Here is an 18,650-nt window from a genome sequence, read left to right on the forward strand (position 1 = left end):
GGGGGGAGTGAGCGAGCGGCTGTGTGGGGCTTAGTTGGCAGCTGAGGTTAAACCACAACAGAAAGTTAACTTTTACAAATGCTGATTACAACTGAACAGGGAAAGGGTTTCCACCTAAAGTCTCAGAAGAAACAGTAAGTATTGCTTGCTCTATTTTGCACAACACGCATTGAAAAAGAAAGGAAACAGTATCAGAAGGCAATTAGGCCTTGCTCTCATCATTAGATGATGTGCGCTGACAGTTTTACCAGCTACAGTGGAAATGTTTTTCTATTTTTGCAATACAAATGGTTGTGCTGCAGGGGGTTCATTAACATACTCAAGAAAAACAGCAGGTCTACTTCCAAGAAAACATGCAGACTAAATGACATTATCTGATCTAATCAAGCTAAGGACTGGTCTGTGGAGGAGGCCTCCAAATGACAACAGCAACAAAAAGGCTTTTTCCTGAACAAAAAGAAGCATTGCAGAACTGCCTGGAATGGGGAGTGTTCACAGAGAGACTATCCTTAGCCTAATTCTAAGGTTAGCAATAAGCTCTCATGCTTCCTCTTCTTCCAGGATGAAGCACATTGTGTAAGGCAAGCCAGGTAACCATTCTACTCTCTTCTTGGTACTTTTATTATCCTACAGTCTCTTTTTCTTCCCTTTTTAATCCAGCAGAAGGGCTAACTTTCTTCCTCTTTCCCAGAAGGAAAAAGTGCAGGCTAATTATTATTTTGAGCATCCCTTTGGTTTTGCATTTATTATTTTTCAAAATGGCGGGGAGAGCAAGAAAGAATAGAGGCTAAACCTAGTAATTATTTCCAGAAAATCAAGGAAGGACTAATTTGGGGAAGAGAGTGGCCTTGCTTGTGAGTCACCTAATTATACCCTTGCACTGCAATCTCTCATGACATGCATATACAACAACATCTGAAAACATCCCACTTACATGCTAAAGTGAATGGCTAATGATCAAGTCTTAGTCCTCACAGTTCCTAGTCTTACCTGCTCTACTCACCTGTAATGCAACACAGCCAAATCCGTTTGGTCATGGCTGTGATGAGCGAGTGATTTTGCAAATCAGAGTTTTATGTCCATGGTAAAAACAAAAGCCATTTTCCTGACAGTACAGAAGAACCATAATTTTCTGTTGTTAACTAATTTAAATGTTCAATTTTGGTAAGCTTGTGTTGATATACAAAAGACGACTGAAAAATTATGAATAGTTGTCTTGCATGCTTACTTGTCTATGCACTGATTCCTGCATGACTCACAAGGATTTATTCTCAATACAAACCCCTTCCTTTGGAAATGCAAAAACCAAACAGATTCTTTTAACATAGACAACTTGGGTGACCCTATGGTGGGTACAGCAAGTATTATGCTGGCAGAGTTCCACTGACTTACTAGATGGATGTAAGGTTTCATTGTCCGGCCCACTGATCAACAACATCCTCAAGTCAAGAAAGATGTCTACATTATGTGTATGCATCTATATAATAAAGACTACTGTCGCATTGCTGGAACTTCTTGACTAGATCTTACCAGATCCTGTACACAGAGAAGCCAGAAATTAAGAGAAGACACAGAGTCATACTTCTTAAGTATCTTTTTGTGTCATCACTGACACCAATGATATAGTTGTGAAAATCTCGTTCTAATCTAGTGGCATTTTCTTATCCACATTGGAGTTGACAGTAGCACAAAATAAAAGCACTGGGGTGTAAGACTCCCTGGGGATTAAAGTATTTTTTAAATGGTGTAAAACCACTGTGAAAGTAAAAATAAGCTGGAAATACTGTATTCTGATACAATGGAGGAAAGAAATTAAACCAACCAGTAACAGTGTCATTGTCTGGTTTTTCCCAGTCCAATATGACGAAAGTTGGACAGCCCTCAACAGTCACCACTGTGAGGTTGGTTGGAGGATTTTGTGGAGGACGAGTAGGTTCTTCCTTGCTGCCAGCTTCTTCTTGAGGAAAATGTTCAAGAGAGCTTGTGATAGAGCAAGGCACATCATCATCTTTCTTCATGTACTTGACATGGGGGGCTAAGAGCAATAGGAAAGAGGTGGTGTTCAATACAGAGTGTTTTTACAAAATGTCAATGTGATTTCGCCTAGTGCACAACTTCCATCTCAGGACACCAACTAAAAATCTGCACAACAAGTCAAACATAAATGTTTAAGAATAGCAACCATATACTCAATATTAAGCTGCTTGTTGGGGTTTTTTTATTGTTGTTACACCTGGAATCTGCACTGCCTTCACCCCTTTCCCATTGGCACCACGGATGAAATAACACTCTGAAGGTATTAGTGGGTGATACACACTGTTTGAAAGAATTATCTTCTGTCATAAAATAGGACAATTAATTTTAGTCCTTCTTAGTACAATGACACTACAATTCCATTTGCAGCTTTTGAGCGCTATGCTAATACAACGATGTAATGCCCATCACCACTTTGTTTCACTGGAAAGACTAACAAGTTTAGTCCAGAGTCATTCCATCATTAAACTTGCAGTTTCTAAAGTGACTGTCAAAATCTTAACCATTTTCAGTGGTACAGGACCAAACCTTGAAACAAACCCTCTGAGGCAAATATCTTGTACTCTGCATCAAAATTAGGAAGATTACTGAAGAAAAACACACTAGTTCTAAAATTAAAACTTCTATTGGATGTAAACAATAAGTTCTTGCAAGAAAGACAGGGTCTTCAGAAATGTAGTGTCTCTTACCAGACTAAGAAAAAAACCCTGAAAAATCTTTTGGTACAAAAGCACTTCTTCCTGCCATCTCACCTTGCTAAACTCTCTAGATTACTGCAACAGCAAAAACTTGCCTACTTTATCATCTAGTCTAGTATATGTTACCATATTACTAGACTATCTGAATATGCACAGCATGGAATGAGAGGTGAGGCATATATGATGGGTAGATATCCCGTATGGTAAGGTGCGCTGGTATTGGGGCAATACCTCTCCAGGTAGGCTTGCAAGCCCACAGGAAGATTTTCATTTGGTTTGGTGGAATGTGAACAGTGTGTAGTTGTACTACTGCTGGCATACATGAACAGCCACAACATGTTTGTGGGCAAGACGGTAAACTAGGAGGTGGTCGCAGGGAAGAAAGTAGAAGTAAAATTTAGTCAAGAATTTGCTGATGGTCTGCACTACAGCCCTTTCATCTGACACTAAAGTGAAACAGAATCAAATGAAGTTTTGGCCTTTGAATAACCAAACAAGATAATTTTGATGCAAGATAGGTCAGTCTTCATATATTCCCCTGAATAAAAATACCATAGCTAGTAAAATCCTACCTTGGTACCTTGGTTTGCCTGAAGAATCTGTTTCTGATGTAGGACTTGAGCTGAAGACAGTTGCATCAACTGTGGGAAACACAGTTATAATTTAATTTGCAATAAATACTAAGTTTCAGTGTTAGAACTGCAGCATTTCACAGTTCATTTGGCATTTTAAATCATGATAAAGCTCTTCCATGGTAGACCTTTGCTGCCAGATCTGTCTTTTCCTTTTAAGGACTCCTTTTGGCTGTGATGCTAAGTAAACCCCATACTTACCTGCTAGTATAAAGATAGCTATAATCAAAATGACAGACTTCGTGACTGCTGCTGGATTCAGTTCATGTAATACACGCAAAATGCTCTTTAGACCTTTTAAAAAGGATCTTTTTGCACTGTACTGGCTGTTTTGCTTGGAGCTTCGTTCATGTTCATAGAATATATAGCACTATTATGTTGGCACATGAACTTCTCTAAAAATAGCGACAAGGAAATCACAAATACACTGGTGAACAGAAATGTGCTAAAGCAGTCAGGATTCATGACACCAGCGTTGTGTTAAATAGCCACTATACTGAACAGAATCTTCTCTTAGATGCAAATACTACAATGGACTTCAATGGACAAAACACAATATATTCACAACAAGCATTTTTTAATAAATCTAGCAACCCATTCCTGTATGCCAGTTTGAGGAGATTTAGGTCTGAACTTGTAGTTAACTCCCAATTTTATAAAGGGCAAATTACCAACTAACCGCTATGTTTACCTTACTACATTTTTTTCTACTTAAATGATGGCACTTTGATCAGATAGCTAGGAGGATATCACAACCATGTTAAGCACCATCAGTCACTGTCAAATAATAATTTGAATTTATGTCCTGTGCAAAAAGAAATGTTCAGGAAAAGAAGTGCCTTATCTACTCCCTTCACAGACTTAAAGCAGTCACTGCATAGTATTGAAAGCCTACTAAGCATGTATTGGTTTCTAGGAAGATGGAAGGGCCGTCATGTTCTCATTTACCAAGGTGTGTATCAGAAGACAGCCAGATGAACTCAGTCAAGTTAGAAAAGTCACAAAGTGGTATAAAGGAAATCAGAATCACCCCAGACAGAATACTTCTTATATTAAATATACAATGCATCAATATAGTTTAGGGAAGAGAAGCAAAAGGAAAAAAGGAAACCTTTATGTTCACGGAAAAAAAAAAAAAAGAAAAAAACTAAATCAGAACTGTCTGTAATATGCTTACCATAATACTCTGGAGTTGCAAAAGCTGTTGGCATCTTATATGACGTTCCTGTCCTCACAGGTGGTGTTGGTCCAGCGGGTTTAGCTATAGTGATGGAAGGAGGAACTTGTGGCAACAAGGCATTCACTATTTAAAAGAGTGAAACAGCTTTCTGATTTTCTAACAGAACTCAGATTTGTGACACCTGCTTCATGAAACAAGTACCTTCATTTAAACTATGATATTACCTCAAAACTTATACAACAGCTTCCAGTTGGATTTAGGAAAGTTCCAAATTGTCCTTATTGCCAATATAACCTACTCCTGAAACCCAGTAAGAAAATTCTTTGCTACTTGGAGATTGTCTTGGAGGACTTCAGTGAGCTAGAATATGACCTGGTTTAATGCACAGAACCATCCTACACAGACTGGTAAAAGGATGCAAAATGACCAGCACTGACTTTTGTGTTTCTCAAATAAAAGAGCACATTTCTTCATGAGTTTTAAGACAGAATAGCTGAAGTCAGCAACTGAAACTTGGTTTCTTCCCGCAAATATAGGTAAGGTCCTTTCATTTCTACTCTCAATACACCATATATATTAGCAAGGCTGGAGCTTGTACGATGATAAACACTGAGTCCTTCACTATGGTCTGCATTAAGAGTTTAACCACAGAACAGTACTGGAGCTTCCACTAAATGAAATTAAGATGCACTTCAAATGAAGGTAAGAAAAATGCAACCAAGTCCAACATTTTCAACATTACTAACACTACCTGACCCAAGGGAAAAAGCCTTCTTTCTGAACCGACCTGTTCTGTAGTAGGCACCATAAGTTTGGACAGAAACTGATTGATAGAGGCAATATTATCTCCCATAATTAAATAGCTATTTTAAACATTATTTTAGATTATGTGACACTGCTTTTACTCCTCAGCTGTTATCACCTAATAAAGAAAACAGGTTTCTAAGAGGCAAGCAATCCATGGTAAAGGATGTCTCGAGTGTTTTCAAATAGCTGTAAAAGACAAGAACCACATTCACAAAACATGCAGATACTCCCAGATAACCACTGCATGACTCTAAAATCTCAACCCCCAAAAAGTCAAGAACTACATAATGTAGTTACCTTCCCTGCATACATGACACAGAAGAACATGATGACTGAAGGCAGAACTCTGGTGAACCAAGTTTAAAATAACAAAAATCCCTACCTGCCATTAATTTCCTTAATAAAGTGGAAATTTATTAAGATTCTCACTGGAGTCCAGTTTCACAAAATTTCTGGAACTCTCTTGTTTCCTTTTTTTCCATTCAAGGGACTTCTAATGTCTGCATACAAACCTTCCCATAATACTCATCCACTGGATGAGTAAGAAAGATGCAAGTAAGGAATTAATCACAGTATTAATGAGAAAGAGAAACAGGACAGAATTATGAAAGGGAAAATCCAACAAGAACATTGAGGCAAATTTTTCCTGTTAGTACTGTGGAACAGTCTCTCCAGGGAATCAAAAGAAACTCAATTATGATGTTTAAAACTAAGCTGGATAAAACACTAGGAAACACAGAAAAAGGAGAGTCTGCTACTGGCCCCACCAGGAAGAACCAGATCATCTAACCAATTTATTCCATCTTGAATGCCTAGGAAGGTATGGTAACTGCTGACTACCACATAACCTGGCCTCTAGTGTACGGAAAAAGGGTGAAATTTCAAAACACTGGTAAATGAATTAGACACTTAATGGAGAAAATTAGCATAGACCCCATTACAAGGAAAAGAAAATGTATCAGGTCAACATTTTTTTATGCTACAGCTTAAGACTGACAATGTCTTATGTTCTGTTGTAGCTATTACTAAGGAAACACCACCAATCAACAGCAAGTACAGACACAACATTTCTATCTTGGCTCTCCTGTTAAGTAAATATACAGCTTGTTTCATCCAGCTTGGAGATTCTTGCTTCTAATCTGCCGCACAAAATACTAAAGAATTATTTAAGCCTTTAGTGCCTTAAGAGCACACAAAGCCCCAAATGAAACAAACCAAAAAAAGCCAACAGGAAATACAGCAGAGCCAAGACCTTTATATTTCCAGTGAACTACAGAGAGTAATATGAAGAGGGAAGCATTTCTCATGATGCTAAGCATAATGAGATGATAGTTTCTGACTACCTGGAATAACATTAGCCTAAGGATTCTTCTATAGAATCCACAGACAAAACATACATAAGGATACTGAATATCAGCTTCAGGATAAAATTAAAATAAAATAGGAAATGTGAAAGTTTCTGTGTGCTCTTATACTGATACTGAGAAGCAGGAATAATGTAGCATAGGAATGAAGCTAAACTCTTTGCACATGAAATAACTCAGCTCACTCTACCTCCCAGTGCAGTTAGTTTTCTGGGTGCCTATTAGCTCATTATTTGCAGTGGTTAATGGATGTGCCATATATATGAGACAGAATTTCTTTACAAATAACCAGTTGAGAGTATGCATTGAAGCATAATATTCAATATCTCCCATCTGACACGCACATTAAGTAACTGCAAATGCTATTAGTAGACATGAAATGTTCTTAAGGTTGATTTTCTTAAAGGATGACTTGCATTATGCTATTTTGCTTTCAGCTCCCTAGGGATGATTTTGACGTAACTAGGTTAGGAAAACAAAAGGAAAACAGAGTTTATGTATGAAGACAAAAGACACAAGGCCTGTATGTTCCAGAAGACTAGTGTCTATAGATATCACAGATTAAAGAAAAAGAATCTATGCTATAAAATTCTGCTATACACGCTAATCAGTTCAGTATTGTCTCACACATAATAAAATACTTATGCTGAAAAGGCTGAGATACCTGGACTCCCTGGTTTACCAGTCACGGTGTTTGGAGGCAGAGGTTTTCTTCGCATTTGTGTAGGCTTGACAGGAGGTATAGGAGGATGCTGAGGGCCAGGTGATGTAGTTACTGAATGACATTACAAGACAGTGTAATTAATTATTTAACCTCAAGTTCCATAAAATCAGAAACCCATTACAAGTTATATTCTGACTTCTCAAACAATGTTTCAGGTCTGATTTAGTATCAAAAGCAGAGAGATGAGGTTAGGAGCTGAAATGAGTTGTATTTTCAGCCTTAAATTCTTTGGGAAGTGTGTGCCATGGAGTTTTAAACCAAGCTTACACTGAAAAAATGTAGCTCCTTTGGGATTTTGTACAAGTGTTTCAGTGATTCATTTTCTGTGGAGTTACTCATTTCTGTCAACAGTAATTTTTTGGCAGCCAACAGGATACTTCTTCCCACAATAAACACCACCTCAGTGTACTTGGAAACATCTTCAGTACCCTACTCACAAAATTCCTGATCTTCTCTAACTGATAAGACTGGTCACCCTCAGCTTGAAGCAAAAGATGTAGCAAAAGGGAAATTGTCATTAGGGACACTTCATCCTATGCCGTTCAAAAGCGAAAAATGAAAAAAGTCACTGTCACTTCATGTACTGACATTAGACTAGAGACAGTTATTGTGTTAGAAACTTCTGAAGCACCCAACTAGGTTATTTCAATGTGCAGTTCCAGCCAATACCTATTAAATTTATCTGGTAAGGTCCTTTGACAGTGGGCTCTGAAAGGAGAACCTAAGCCTCTTAATTCATACTTACAAAACATTTTACTGTATTTTCCAGGCAATTATAAAGGATTTTATTATGCAAAGGAAAGGCAAAGGAAAAGATTTTTCTTCCACTATTCACCTCTGCACTTCTTTCCTTAAGAAAAAAACATGAGATATGTGCAACACATTTATGTAACAAAAGACTTTTTGAACCTAACAGGGGAAAATCCTCAAGGGTAATATAATTCTTCTAATGCTGCCAATGTCAACAAATATGCAAGTTTCCTGATACTGAGTTACTGGCTACACAGAGTATCTCGGGCCCTACATATCAGACCTTAGTTTACCCTATAAATAGAGTGACTGTGGGCGAGAAGGGAGCAGATCCAAAGACTCATTTGGGAGAGCCTTTTTAGAAATACTTACAATATACAAACAGGAACATCTCCATCTTTCTCTGTTCCCTTTTCCTTTTGGACTTTTGCAGTCACTTGTAAACCACATTTTTTTTAAATCCCTCAGATCAAGACAGGAAATAATGCTCTATCTAATTCAGGAAGATGTAATGGTTTTGAAAATAGCATTTGTAGGTTTCATATTCATTCTTAATCCTCAGATGGAGATGAAAAAAATATGCCTAAAGGCCTGAAAAAGGCTAATAAATTTTTGTATATATAAGTCATCATACTCTAGACACTACTACATGGTAGTATACATGATTAATTTCCCCCTGCCCATATTTAGGGAATGGGATTGTCCGAGATATTTATGGGGTGAAAACATGCAAGTATTGACTTATCAGTGGTTTCTATCATATCTTCTGAACAACACAACCGCAACAGTTACATGCAAGCCAAAACATCACATTCAGTGGGCTGTGTCACAGTCCAATCTACTACACTGCATTCTGGAAAAACAAGAACCCCTACTCTTCCCTTCTACTACTTCCACAATGATTTGGGTGATGGTCTATGATGCTACCAAATCTAATTAACAATGTATGGAGACTGAGCTTGTAAATTAGGACACACAATAGAATTTAGGGATTTTGTGATAGCATAGATTCTTGCGAGGACAGCAGCATGGTGAACTATTAGGATTTATTTAATCTCAGGGGTTCTTTGTGGATGGGGAATGTATTTCCTTGACTCTGTCACTCTTCATGAAAAAGGAGGATGTGTATCCTCTTAGGACAGACTCTTAACACATCAAGATTAATTCTTGTGTGCTGTAACCTATGTTTTTCATTTCTCATAAGTAGCGTAAATGTAAATTTTTCAGTTAACACACACTAAGTTTTCAGAAAAAGTAAATGTATTTAAAAGCAAAGTCAAATACTGGCTAACATAGCAATATCTGATTAATCAGCCTCACCTCTTTCCCTGGTAAGATCATGGAACAGATCCTCCTGGAAGCTATGTCAAGGCATATGGATGACGAGGAGGTGATTAGAGACAGCCAACATGGCTTCACAAGGGCAAATCGTGCCTGACTAATCTGGTAGCCTTCTACGATGGAGTGACTGTGTTGGTGGATAAGGGAAGAGCAACTGATGTCATCTATCTTGACTTCTGCAAGGCCTCTGACACAGTCACACACAACAACCTTGTTGCTAAACTGGAGAGATACTGGTTTGATGGATGGACTATTCGATGGAAAAGGAATTGGCTAGACAGCCCCATATAAAGACTTGCCGTCAATGGCTCTATGTCAAAATGTAGATCAGTAAAAAGTAGTGGCCCTCAGGGGTCCGTATTGGGACCAGTACTGTTCAATATCTTTACTGGTGATATAGACAGTGGGATTGAGTGCACCCTCAGCAAGTTTGCGGATGACACCAAGCTGAGGGGTGCAGTTGATACGCTTGAGGGAAGGGATGCCATCAAGAGGGACCCTGACAGGCTGGAGAAGTGGGCCAACGCAAACCTCATGAAGTTCAACAAGGCCAAGTGATAGGTCCTGCACCTAGGTTGGGGCAGCCACCACTCTCAGTACAGGCTAGGTGACAGATGGATTCAGAACAACCCTGCAGAAAAGTACTTGGGGATATTGGTAGATGAAAAAATAGATATAAGCCAGCGATGTGCGCTTGCAGCCCAGAAAGCCAATTGTATCCTGGGCTGCATCAAAAGAAGTGTGGCCAGCAGGTTGAGGGAGGCGATTCTCCCTCTCTACTCTGCTCTTGTGAGACCTCATCTGGAGTACTGCATCCAGTTCTGGGGTCTCCAGTAGAAGAAAGACACGGACCTGTCAGAGCGGGTCCAGAAGAGGGCCACAAAAACGATCAGAGGGCTGGAACATCTCTCCTATGAAGAAAGTCTGAGAGAGTTGGGGTTGTTTAGCCTGGAGAAGAGAAGGCTCCGGGGAGACCTTATTGCAACATTCAGTGTTTAAAGGAGGCTTATAAGAGAAATGGAGGCAGACTTTTTTACCAGGGCCTGGAGTGATAGGACAAGAGCTAATAGTTTTAAACTAAAAGAGGGTAGATTCAGATTAAATACAAGGAAGAAATTCTTTACTATTAGGGTGGTGAGACACTGAAACAGGTTGCCCAGAGAAGCTGTGGGTGCCCCCTCTCTGGACGTGTTCAAGGTCAGGCTGGACGGGGCTTTGAGCAACCTGATCTAGTGAAAGATGTCCCTGCCCACGGCAGAGGGGGTTGGACTAGATGACCTTTAGAGGTTCCTTCCAACCCAAACCATTCTATGATTCTATGATTCTATAATTCTGAATTTTGATATACATATTAAGGCCTCATGAGGACAGCTGAGATCACAGAAGTATACATGAAAATTACGAAACAGTAGTAGCTAATTTCACAACCATACGCAACTGTCTTGTATGACTACAGTTCCAAGGTATTGGCTTACTTCAAAGCTCTAAAAGCTTGACTTCAAACGTCTAATGTCATAAGATGAGTAAAAGCAGAAGTAGATATTCCTTCAAATCTATGTGCATAAAAAACTTCCAGTCTCTGCAAATCACAAGCTGGATTTACTTAAGTACACACCACTGCCTGGCATTCAGTAACAAAAAATGCAGAGCGCCATCCTTGTTTTCAGTTTACACTACCAATAATATATCACGCCGGACTTAATCTTTGCAATGTACAATCTTCAGATTGAATAAACTTTAAAAAGATAAAACATCAGAACTCAGCTGTCAAGATAGGCTCTTGTATTTGTGCAGGTAAATTATGTGCAAAGGAAATTCAGCAGGGATTAGGAGCAAACAGCAGTTTATAAATTAGTTAGAGGCATATCTTTGTATCTGTGTTTTTAAATCTAATAACATGTTTTCAAAGGAAAACCTAACTAAAAAGAGCAGCTGCAGCTGAATAGTAAACCCAAGGGTAAAACCAAAAAGATTTTATTTTCAGTCAGTTTTTATGCCAGTAAAAAAACACAGCTAAGCCAAGCTCTATTGGTTATGCTTATGAAATAAAGACATTCTCTACATGTAAGGGTGTTTACATCTTTGTATGTATATGTATGTGGCATACAAACACACTCTATGCTACAACTTTTCATTTGAAACAGAAAATTTCTAAGAAGTTGACTAGAAAAAAGTGAAATACAAAAAGTCTATTTTTGAAGGCCTATTTGGGGAAGCTTTTTCAGTAAAAATATTTTGATTGTTTTGAAAATATGATTGCAAGACTTGCAAGAAAAGTAAAACTGACAAGCCTGGTACAGCATGTGAAAAAACCTGTAACCTTATTTATTCCACATTGGTATTTTGCTTCAAGCCTAATGTTCTAATTTTCCCAACAATCCTAATATTCAACAAAACTCTCTCATAAATGGGAGGAAAATTTGGTTATGCATTCACCTTATTGTCCCTTGCTATGTAGAAACTATTAGTATGAAAAAAAATCAGTGCTGTTTGATCATTACGATACAACACTGGTGGTGGTAATTTTTAATATATGGCATATGTTAGTGACTAAGTAGTGACCATGAAAAATTCTTGGTTTTATCTCTTTTAGTAGCATCCTGAAGCCAAGAGAAGGTGTATTGATAAGGATGACTAAGAATTATTTTCTCTTCTTAGTGGAGCTGCTTTTTGTGTAGGAAAGGTAGTGCTTTTATTTTTCATAACTGTTAAAATTTGCTATATTTTCTTCTTTTATTAACCTTACCAGAAATTGGCTTTTCCCAGGTATCACTATATTCCAAAGTTTTTTCCACATCCATGCCAATTTGTCTGGCAATATCCTCAGGTGTATATACATCATCTGTGAAACAAAGGAAATGAAATAAGTATCTACAGTGCAGTACCAAGTCATGGAATACTTGTATATTGCCTATGTTCAAACTCTAGCTAACATTAAGTGCGAAACTGGCATATACCGCCCACCTATGTTTTTACTGATAACTGAGTGATATCCGTTATCTTCCTATTCAAGTAAATAGAAAATGATCTGGGTCTAGAGACTCTGCAATTTAATTTTAAACATTCCTTGAAAAAAGTATATTTGGAAAGAGAGAATTAATAAGATTAAGAGATAACAGATTAATTAAACCAAGATTATATGTGGAAAGATGAGTACAGAGAACATTTATTTTTTCAGTATACAGAATTGTCTATTGATTCTTGCAAAGGGCAAAGTTCTCCTTCTTCCCAAAATAAGATCTTCTGTTATCCTCCATATTGAATGGCTATAGCAATTCTGAACCAAACATATACCATATTTGGAGTACTGGAGGCAAAGTGTACATAAAATTCAGTTTGTATATAAAAGAAAGTCCTACTTAAAAGTTATATAAACACATTCTTAAAAAACCTGAAGTAAATGGCATTAAAAAGATCAACACAACTACTCCTGGTACAGAACAACTGTTTCACATGCTGATATTTATAGGACAGCCAAACTGTTAAATTAATAAGCTTTCCCTACACAAAATAAGTACATTTACTTTATAAAAACTCTATATATGGTAGAGTGAGAAGATGCATTGCAATTTCATCATGTTTGTGGAAAAAAGAAAAAAAGAAATCACTCTTTCTCATGATATAAGAAAAAAAACCCTGAAAGTTAATGTATTTAAAAAAAAAATCTCAAAATTAAATTTTTTATCAAATTCCAACCCTATTCCAACATGATCTAAACATTTTAACCAAAGATTTCATAGGTTTATAATCTGGTGCTCAGTTTGTTTTGAGATTAAACTAGTATTTTAACAGCACGAAGCAGATAATTTTTCAATTATTTTACTATTTGGCCATTCTTGCTAGGCATACCTTAGGAATCCACAGTCCATAGTATGGATGCATTCAATGATTTACCTAATATTAAAGTAATGAGACTTGTAGTAAGCTGGGAACAGGACGTCGGTCACCTGGCCCCTATGACTAAAATTTCTGAACACATCATGTGGTTTTATACAACTGCAATTTGTCTTCAGGTAACTAAAGTGGTTAATTAGATCTTCAGATATACAAAGTGCCAGAGTACTAATCAATGTTTCATGTGAATGGTGTTCGAGGAAGAAGATGCATTAGAAGACCAGCACCAGCTTTAAAAAGAAAAATAATCTTGTACACCACAGGTCACAGTCAGAGTATATTTAGTTTCTTAGCTTCATCTCACAACAAACACATCAACAAAATGTAGTGGCACATTGACTAAATCACACTAAATCACTCATGTATCCGTTACAAGTCTAATTTAGTTTTGCATCTTACAGTGTCTACAGAAAAGCCTACCTCTATCCTGCTCCTTACAATCTAATTTAGAATCACAATCTTTTCTGAGTTATATCAGCTAGGAATGAACAAAATATTGTATACGTTCTAGATGGAAGTAGTAATTTTTCTTTTTTTTTTTCAGAAACCTGCACTGCTGTTCTGCCATTAGTAAAGTAGTAAAAAAAATAAGTCAAAGTTTCAGGGAAAAAGCTGATCAAACTAAAACACTTCCCTGTTGACAAAATCTCCTTTTTGAATGTTTCTATGCACTTTAAAGTTACATAAAAGTTTGTTTGTGTTTTCACACAAGGTACCTGCGCTGTCAAACAGCTTGCTGTATTTATCATAGCATTTGCCTCATGCTAGCTAATGTAACTTGCTTATTAGAAGCATTTTGACTTACCACATTAATCCAAACTTTTAACAGAACTGAGAATAGATGTATTACTTGCATGTGTGTTTGTGTCTTCTTTTACTTCTATCTTTTTTTCCTGGAAATATTCATGGGGTCTGGAACACCTTAAAACTAACCACTGCATCTTTAATAGCAGGAATACCATTAGAAGGGTGGATCATTTTAAGGGAAGAACTGGAAAAAGTGCCCTTGATAAAACAAACTGAAATACCTTCATACTCAAGTTCCTCTAGAACTTGGCTATACACCCACAGTTTCAAAAATAAAAAGAAAATAGAACACAAAGTTAATGGCCACTATAATGAAAACCAACTCTCTCTCTCTTTCACAAGGGAAATGGAAACATTGCTCAAATTTTGTTTGCTGGAGGTCATCTGGAAGCTTAATAGATCAGGAGCAGTTTTTAAATGGTTAGGATTAAATAAAAAAAATAACAGTAAGATAAGTTACATACACTAAGACAAATATGAAAAGCATCTCAATAAAATGAAATTCTATAGAAAATGGCTAAAACATGGTAGAAAACTGAAAGGAAAATTAGTCATGAGGAGGCAATCCCTGCCTCTTTCCCACGGTCAAGTTTACCACCTGGCACTACAGCTAGCCAGGAGACTGAAAAGCCTGCCAGGAAACCAGCCACAATCCCATGTGCTGCCGCTGGAAAAACCAAATTCCACTGCTTATCATCCGGGCCCTGCAGCTGCCAAGCACACTCTGCACGGGGTGAAACATCTTTGCACTGAAGCTAATGAGCACAATCAGGAGGAAGAACTGGAGTACATACAACAGCAGTGCCAGCCCAGCAAGGAATTAAAAGACCAAACTGGTCTTCAGACAACAGAGTATCCATGGCTCTTCAGTAAATGTGGTCTTCTTCAGAGAAAGAAAAAATGACGTAATGTCTAGAGGTAAGCCTGAAAACATATTGTTCCTTACAGTCCAATTAAGGATTCTGATCAGTTTAGATCAGAAGTTAAGGATTCTGATAAGCTAACCACAGAAATAACATATCATTTTCATAATGGAGGAAATAAACTTCCCCACCCCCAAAAATCATCCAGGAATCTTAAAATGTTATCATTTCTCTAAGGTATCACCTACTGAAAAAGAAACTTCTTTGTCTTTGCTCAGCTGGTAAGATTTAGGGTTCCAGGTTAGTAGAGTTCTCTTTTCTAAGTCTCTTCTGCAGACTTAGGAATTCTGTTCGCAATACATAATTGCACATTGCTTGGGAGAGATATAGAAGATTTAATTGATTATCTGAACTCTCTTGTTGTGCAAAATGATTTTTGTGAGCACAGCCATCCTTACAGGCTCAGACAGTGCATTTGCCACAATACTGTGACGTACCTGCTTTACAGAAGGCTTGCAATTTCACTTACTGATCATCAAGAAAAGTACAGACTGAAAAGTTGCGAAAAGCTGCAGTCCTCTCTCAACATGTCGTGAACATACAAAATTCATTGGTGATTTCTCTACACTTCTGAGAAGAAAGGTGCAGACTCACAGAAAGATATCAATGAGCTGCTATGTCAGCAGGGTTGGAAGCATAAAGAAATGGACAGTAGATAATAAATGCCAGCTCTTCCTTAGTACTTTGGACACCAAGTTCAACCTAATGGGCTCACTTGGCAGGACACAAAATCGAGGTAACAGACATCTTCAGGACATTTCTTTAACTTAGAGAAAAAAGACTTACGTAACTGAGCAATGGAAAATATTACTAGGAGTATCATTTTCCAGAAGAATTCTAAAAGAAGGTACTTATTTGCCTGTGAGTACACATAACATGCATGGCAAGGTAATAGTCTTGTGACGATTTTTGACATCATCTACCACAACGAAACTCTAGTTCTTCCTGGTAACTGGCACTACTATAAAGACATAGAAATAATGACGACTAGTGGGCACTCCAACAGGGACATTTAAAATAAGGTTGCTTAAAACAATACTTTAGCAGTCACCTAAAACAGCATTAAGCACAATAAACTACATTTAACAATTTACATGTCTACTATTACGTTTATACTGCTGATTTACTTAGCATGCATTCTTTTTTTGTTCTTTTTAATCTACAAATACCCCTGCCAAGGTTACTACTATATGGGAGAAAGGAAAAGCTTAATATACTAACATAATTGTGAATTTGTGTATAATTTCATAATGTGATTTAAAAGCCACCTACCCCTGGAGACCTGTGTGCATTCTGCCTATTTTGGTAAACAGACATTAGAAAGCTCACTTATAAGCAGACTGCCAACACAAGCGGAGAACAAAACTTTCTGACCCACAACTACTGCCATTGGTCATTTAATACTGTAACTGTCTCTGATGTCCTGGAATTTGATGGGCTCATTTCATTTACCAGAAGGACTATGAAGGGTCAAAGAGCATGTACCTCCAGTGAAGGCATCCACTCTGTATGTAATACAGAAGAGCATGTCATGTTCTAATCAGGCTATTTTTAATTCAATTTAAATATACAACCATCTCTTCTGAGGTTTTGCCATTTCTAAAAACATGGTGGGTTTCTCGAAATTATGTACAGGAATGAGTAGCTCAAGCCATCCTAAGGTCAACAACAGGTATTAAATGCCAAAGATACTTTGGAAATCCTAGTGCAGAGAAACATTACACAGACAAAAAAAGGAATGTGTAGAGTAGATGGTATATTACTCAGGTTATCCTAACCTAGCTAGCACAGAGCAATAGTATGGGACAATAGCACTGTTAGTAGTGGGTGAACAGCCAAAAGTTTGCTTTTAATATGTGTTTTATTTATTTATTTATATTATTTATTATTTTAAACTTGGATCATTGATGAAGAATCCCAAAATTCTGTATTTAATTAACCAATGGCTGCATTAAAAAAACCAACAGTATTTGTATTGACATAATAAGTTAATGTTTTATTAAAATAATGTTGTCAGTGCTAATTCATAATGAATCCATATTTTTTCATTTGATTGGATGGAAAAATCAAGTACCATTGAAAAAGGATAAATTATTTTTCCCCCAACCAAACCAGTGTTTCGAATAAACCTTTGTAGTTAAGGATGTATGTTATCCGTGTGTGTAAGGATGTGTAAATTGAAGTGACAGTTCTCACCCTCTATCATCCACCATCTTAGAACTTTCTTGGTGCTGAAGTATTCAAGCCTGAATACCGCATAGTTCTGGTACTGCATATTCTGAACATGAGTAGGTCTGACATGAACACACAACGTGCATAGCTAGTAGCTAGCAAGATACCTGGCTTGAAAGCTTTCCTACCAAGCCTTCTGACTTGAACAACTGGGTAACCCTTTTCAACAAAGTGTTTTCCAGTAATTATTCTGGACCTATCATCTAGAAAACATCAGTAAACAGTAGCCGCATAATAATCTATCTGTAAGTTTACACAGACTGAGTGTCAATATAATTTCATAATGACACTGAGGAGTTATACAGCATGACCAGTAGCAGCAATTACATACAGTACTCTGAGGAATTAACTTCTATAATCAAACACAATGAAATATTTTGCAGGACTCAAGATGATATGAGGAAGCCATATTCTTGTCTTTTACTGATAGGAAAACCCCAGAAACTGCAGCTGTACCTGTTGTTGGCACAATCCACTTTGGCAGTCCAAGTGCTTTTGTTCTAGCTGGTGCTAGTGTGGTTTTACTAAGAGCTGTGAGAGAGTTTAAGAAGAAAAAAGAAAAAGAAGAAAAAAGAAAAAAAGTTCCATGAGAAGAAAACCCAACAGACACTTATGTGATGCCAACAATTCCACATTAGAGAAGAAAAAGTAACACTTGCTGTGATGACACACACAGTTTGGTTTCTTTTTTTCTGATTTGGAAAGGCTTTATCTCTAGACTGATTAATTGAAAGAAAAATACCCTTTTTTCCCAGCAACACTTAAAATTCCACTGAGAATAGGTGAAATTAATTAATTAATTAATCTCCTCCCCATCCCAAACTGAATAAACAATTATTACCAGGTCTGGTCTGTGATTTACCAGGTGGCTTTGGTCTTGCAGAAGTGAGACGTGTTTTATGAGGTGCTAAAAGAAATAAGGTTCAGTTTAAATGTTAGTGTAAAAGCAACACCAATAGTGCAGTGTGATTTGCCAGAAAAAAGGTCCATGCACCAATGAGATACAGCAAAATGGACATATGAGAATTCTATGAGTTCCAATCCAAAATGCACGTTGAAAATGCTAGTTTCTTTAGTGGTCAGATGACTCCATCATGCAGTCTGACCAGTTACATTCATGTTTAGGTTTAGGAAAAGATATAAAATATTTACAGCCAGTTACCCAACTGTATATGGATACAGAGTTAGCTCTGCAAGGTATCCATGGCCTTAAGACATTTAATTAGGTTCTGTAAAAAACAAACAAACAAACAAACAAACAAAC

At 37.3% G+C, this 18,650-nt stretch overlaps 1 protein-coding gene across 1 annotated transcript in view; it reads right to left on the minus strand.

Annotated features, from left to right (window-relative positions):
• Positions 1-18,650, minus strand: part of ABI3BP (ABI family member 3 binding protein) — a 168,236-nt gene that overhangs the window by 24,529 nt on the left and 125,057 nt on the right. The window contains exons 47-53 of the mRNA XM_019474770.1: positions 18,228-18,293; positions 17,843-17,917; positions 12,277-12,372; positions 7,380-7,490; positions 4,542-4,625; positions 3,305-3,373; positions 1,823-2,035 (exon numbers count right to left, since the gene is read on the minus strand). Of these exons, the coding sequence (XP_019330315.1) occupies positions 1,823-2,035; positions 3,305-3,373; positions 4,542-4,625; positions 7,380-7,490; positions 12,277-12,372; positions 17,843-17,917; positions 18,228-18,293 (714 nt within the window). The remainder of the gene's footprint in view (positions 1-1,822; positions 2,036-3,304; positions 3,374-4,541; positions 4,626-7,379; positions 7,491-12,276; positions 12,373-17,842; positions 17,918-18,227; positions 18,294-18,650) is intronic.

Source organism: Aptenodytes forsteri, unplaced genomic scaffold, assembly GCF_000699145.1.
Source record: "Aptenodytes forsteri isolate BGI_AS27 unplaced genomic scaffold, ASM69914v1 Scaffold61, whole genome shotgun sequence".
Lineage (NCBI taxonomy): Eukaryota > Metazoa > Chordata > Aves > Sphenisciformes > Spheniscidae > Aptenodytes > Aptenodytes forsteri.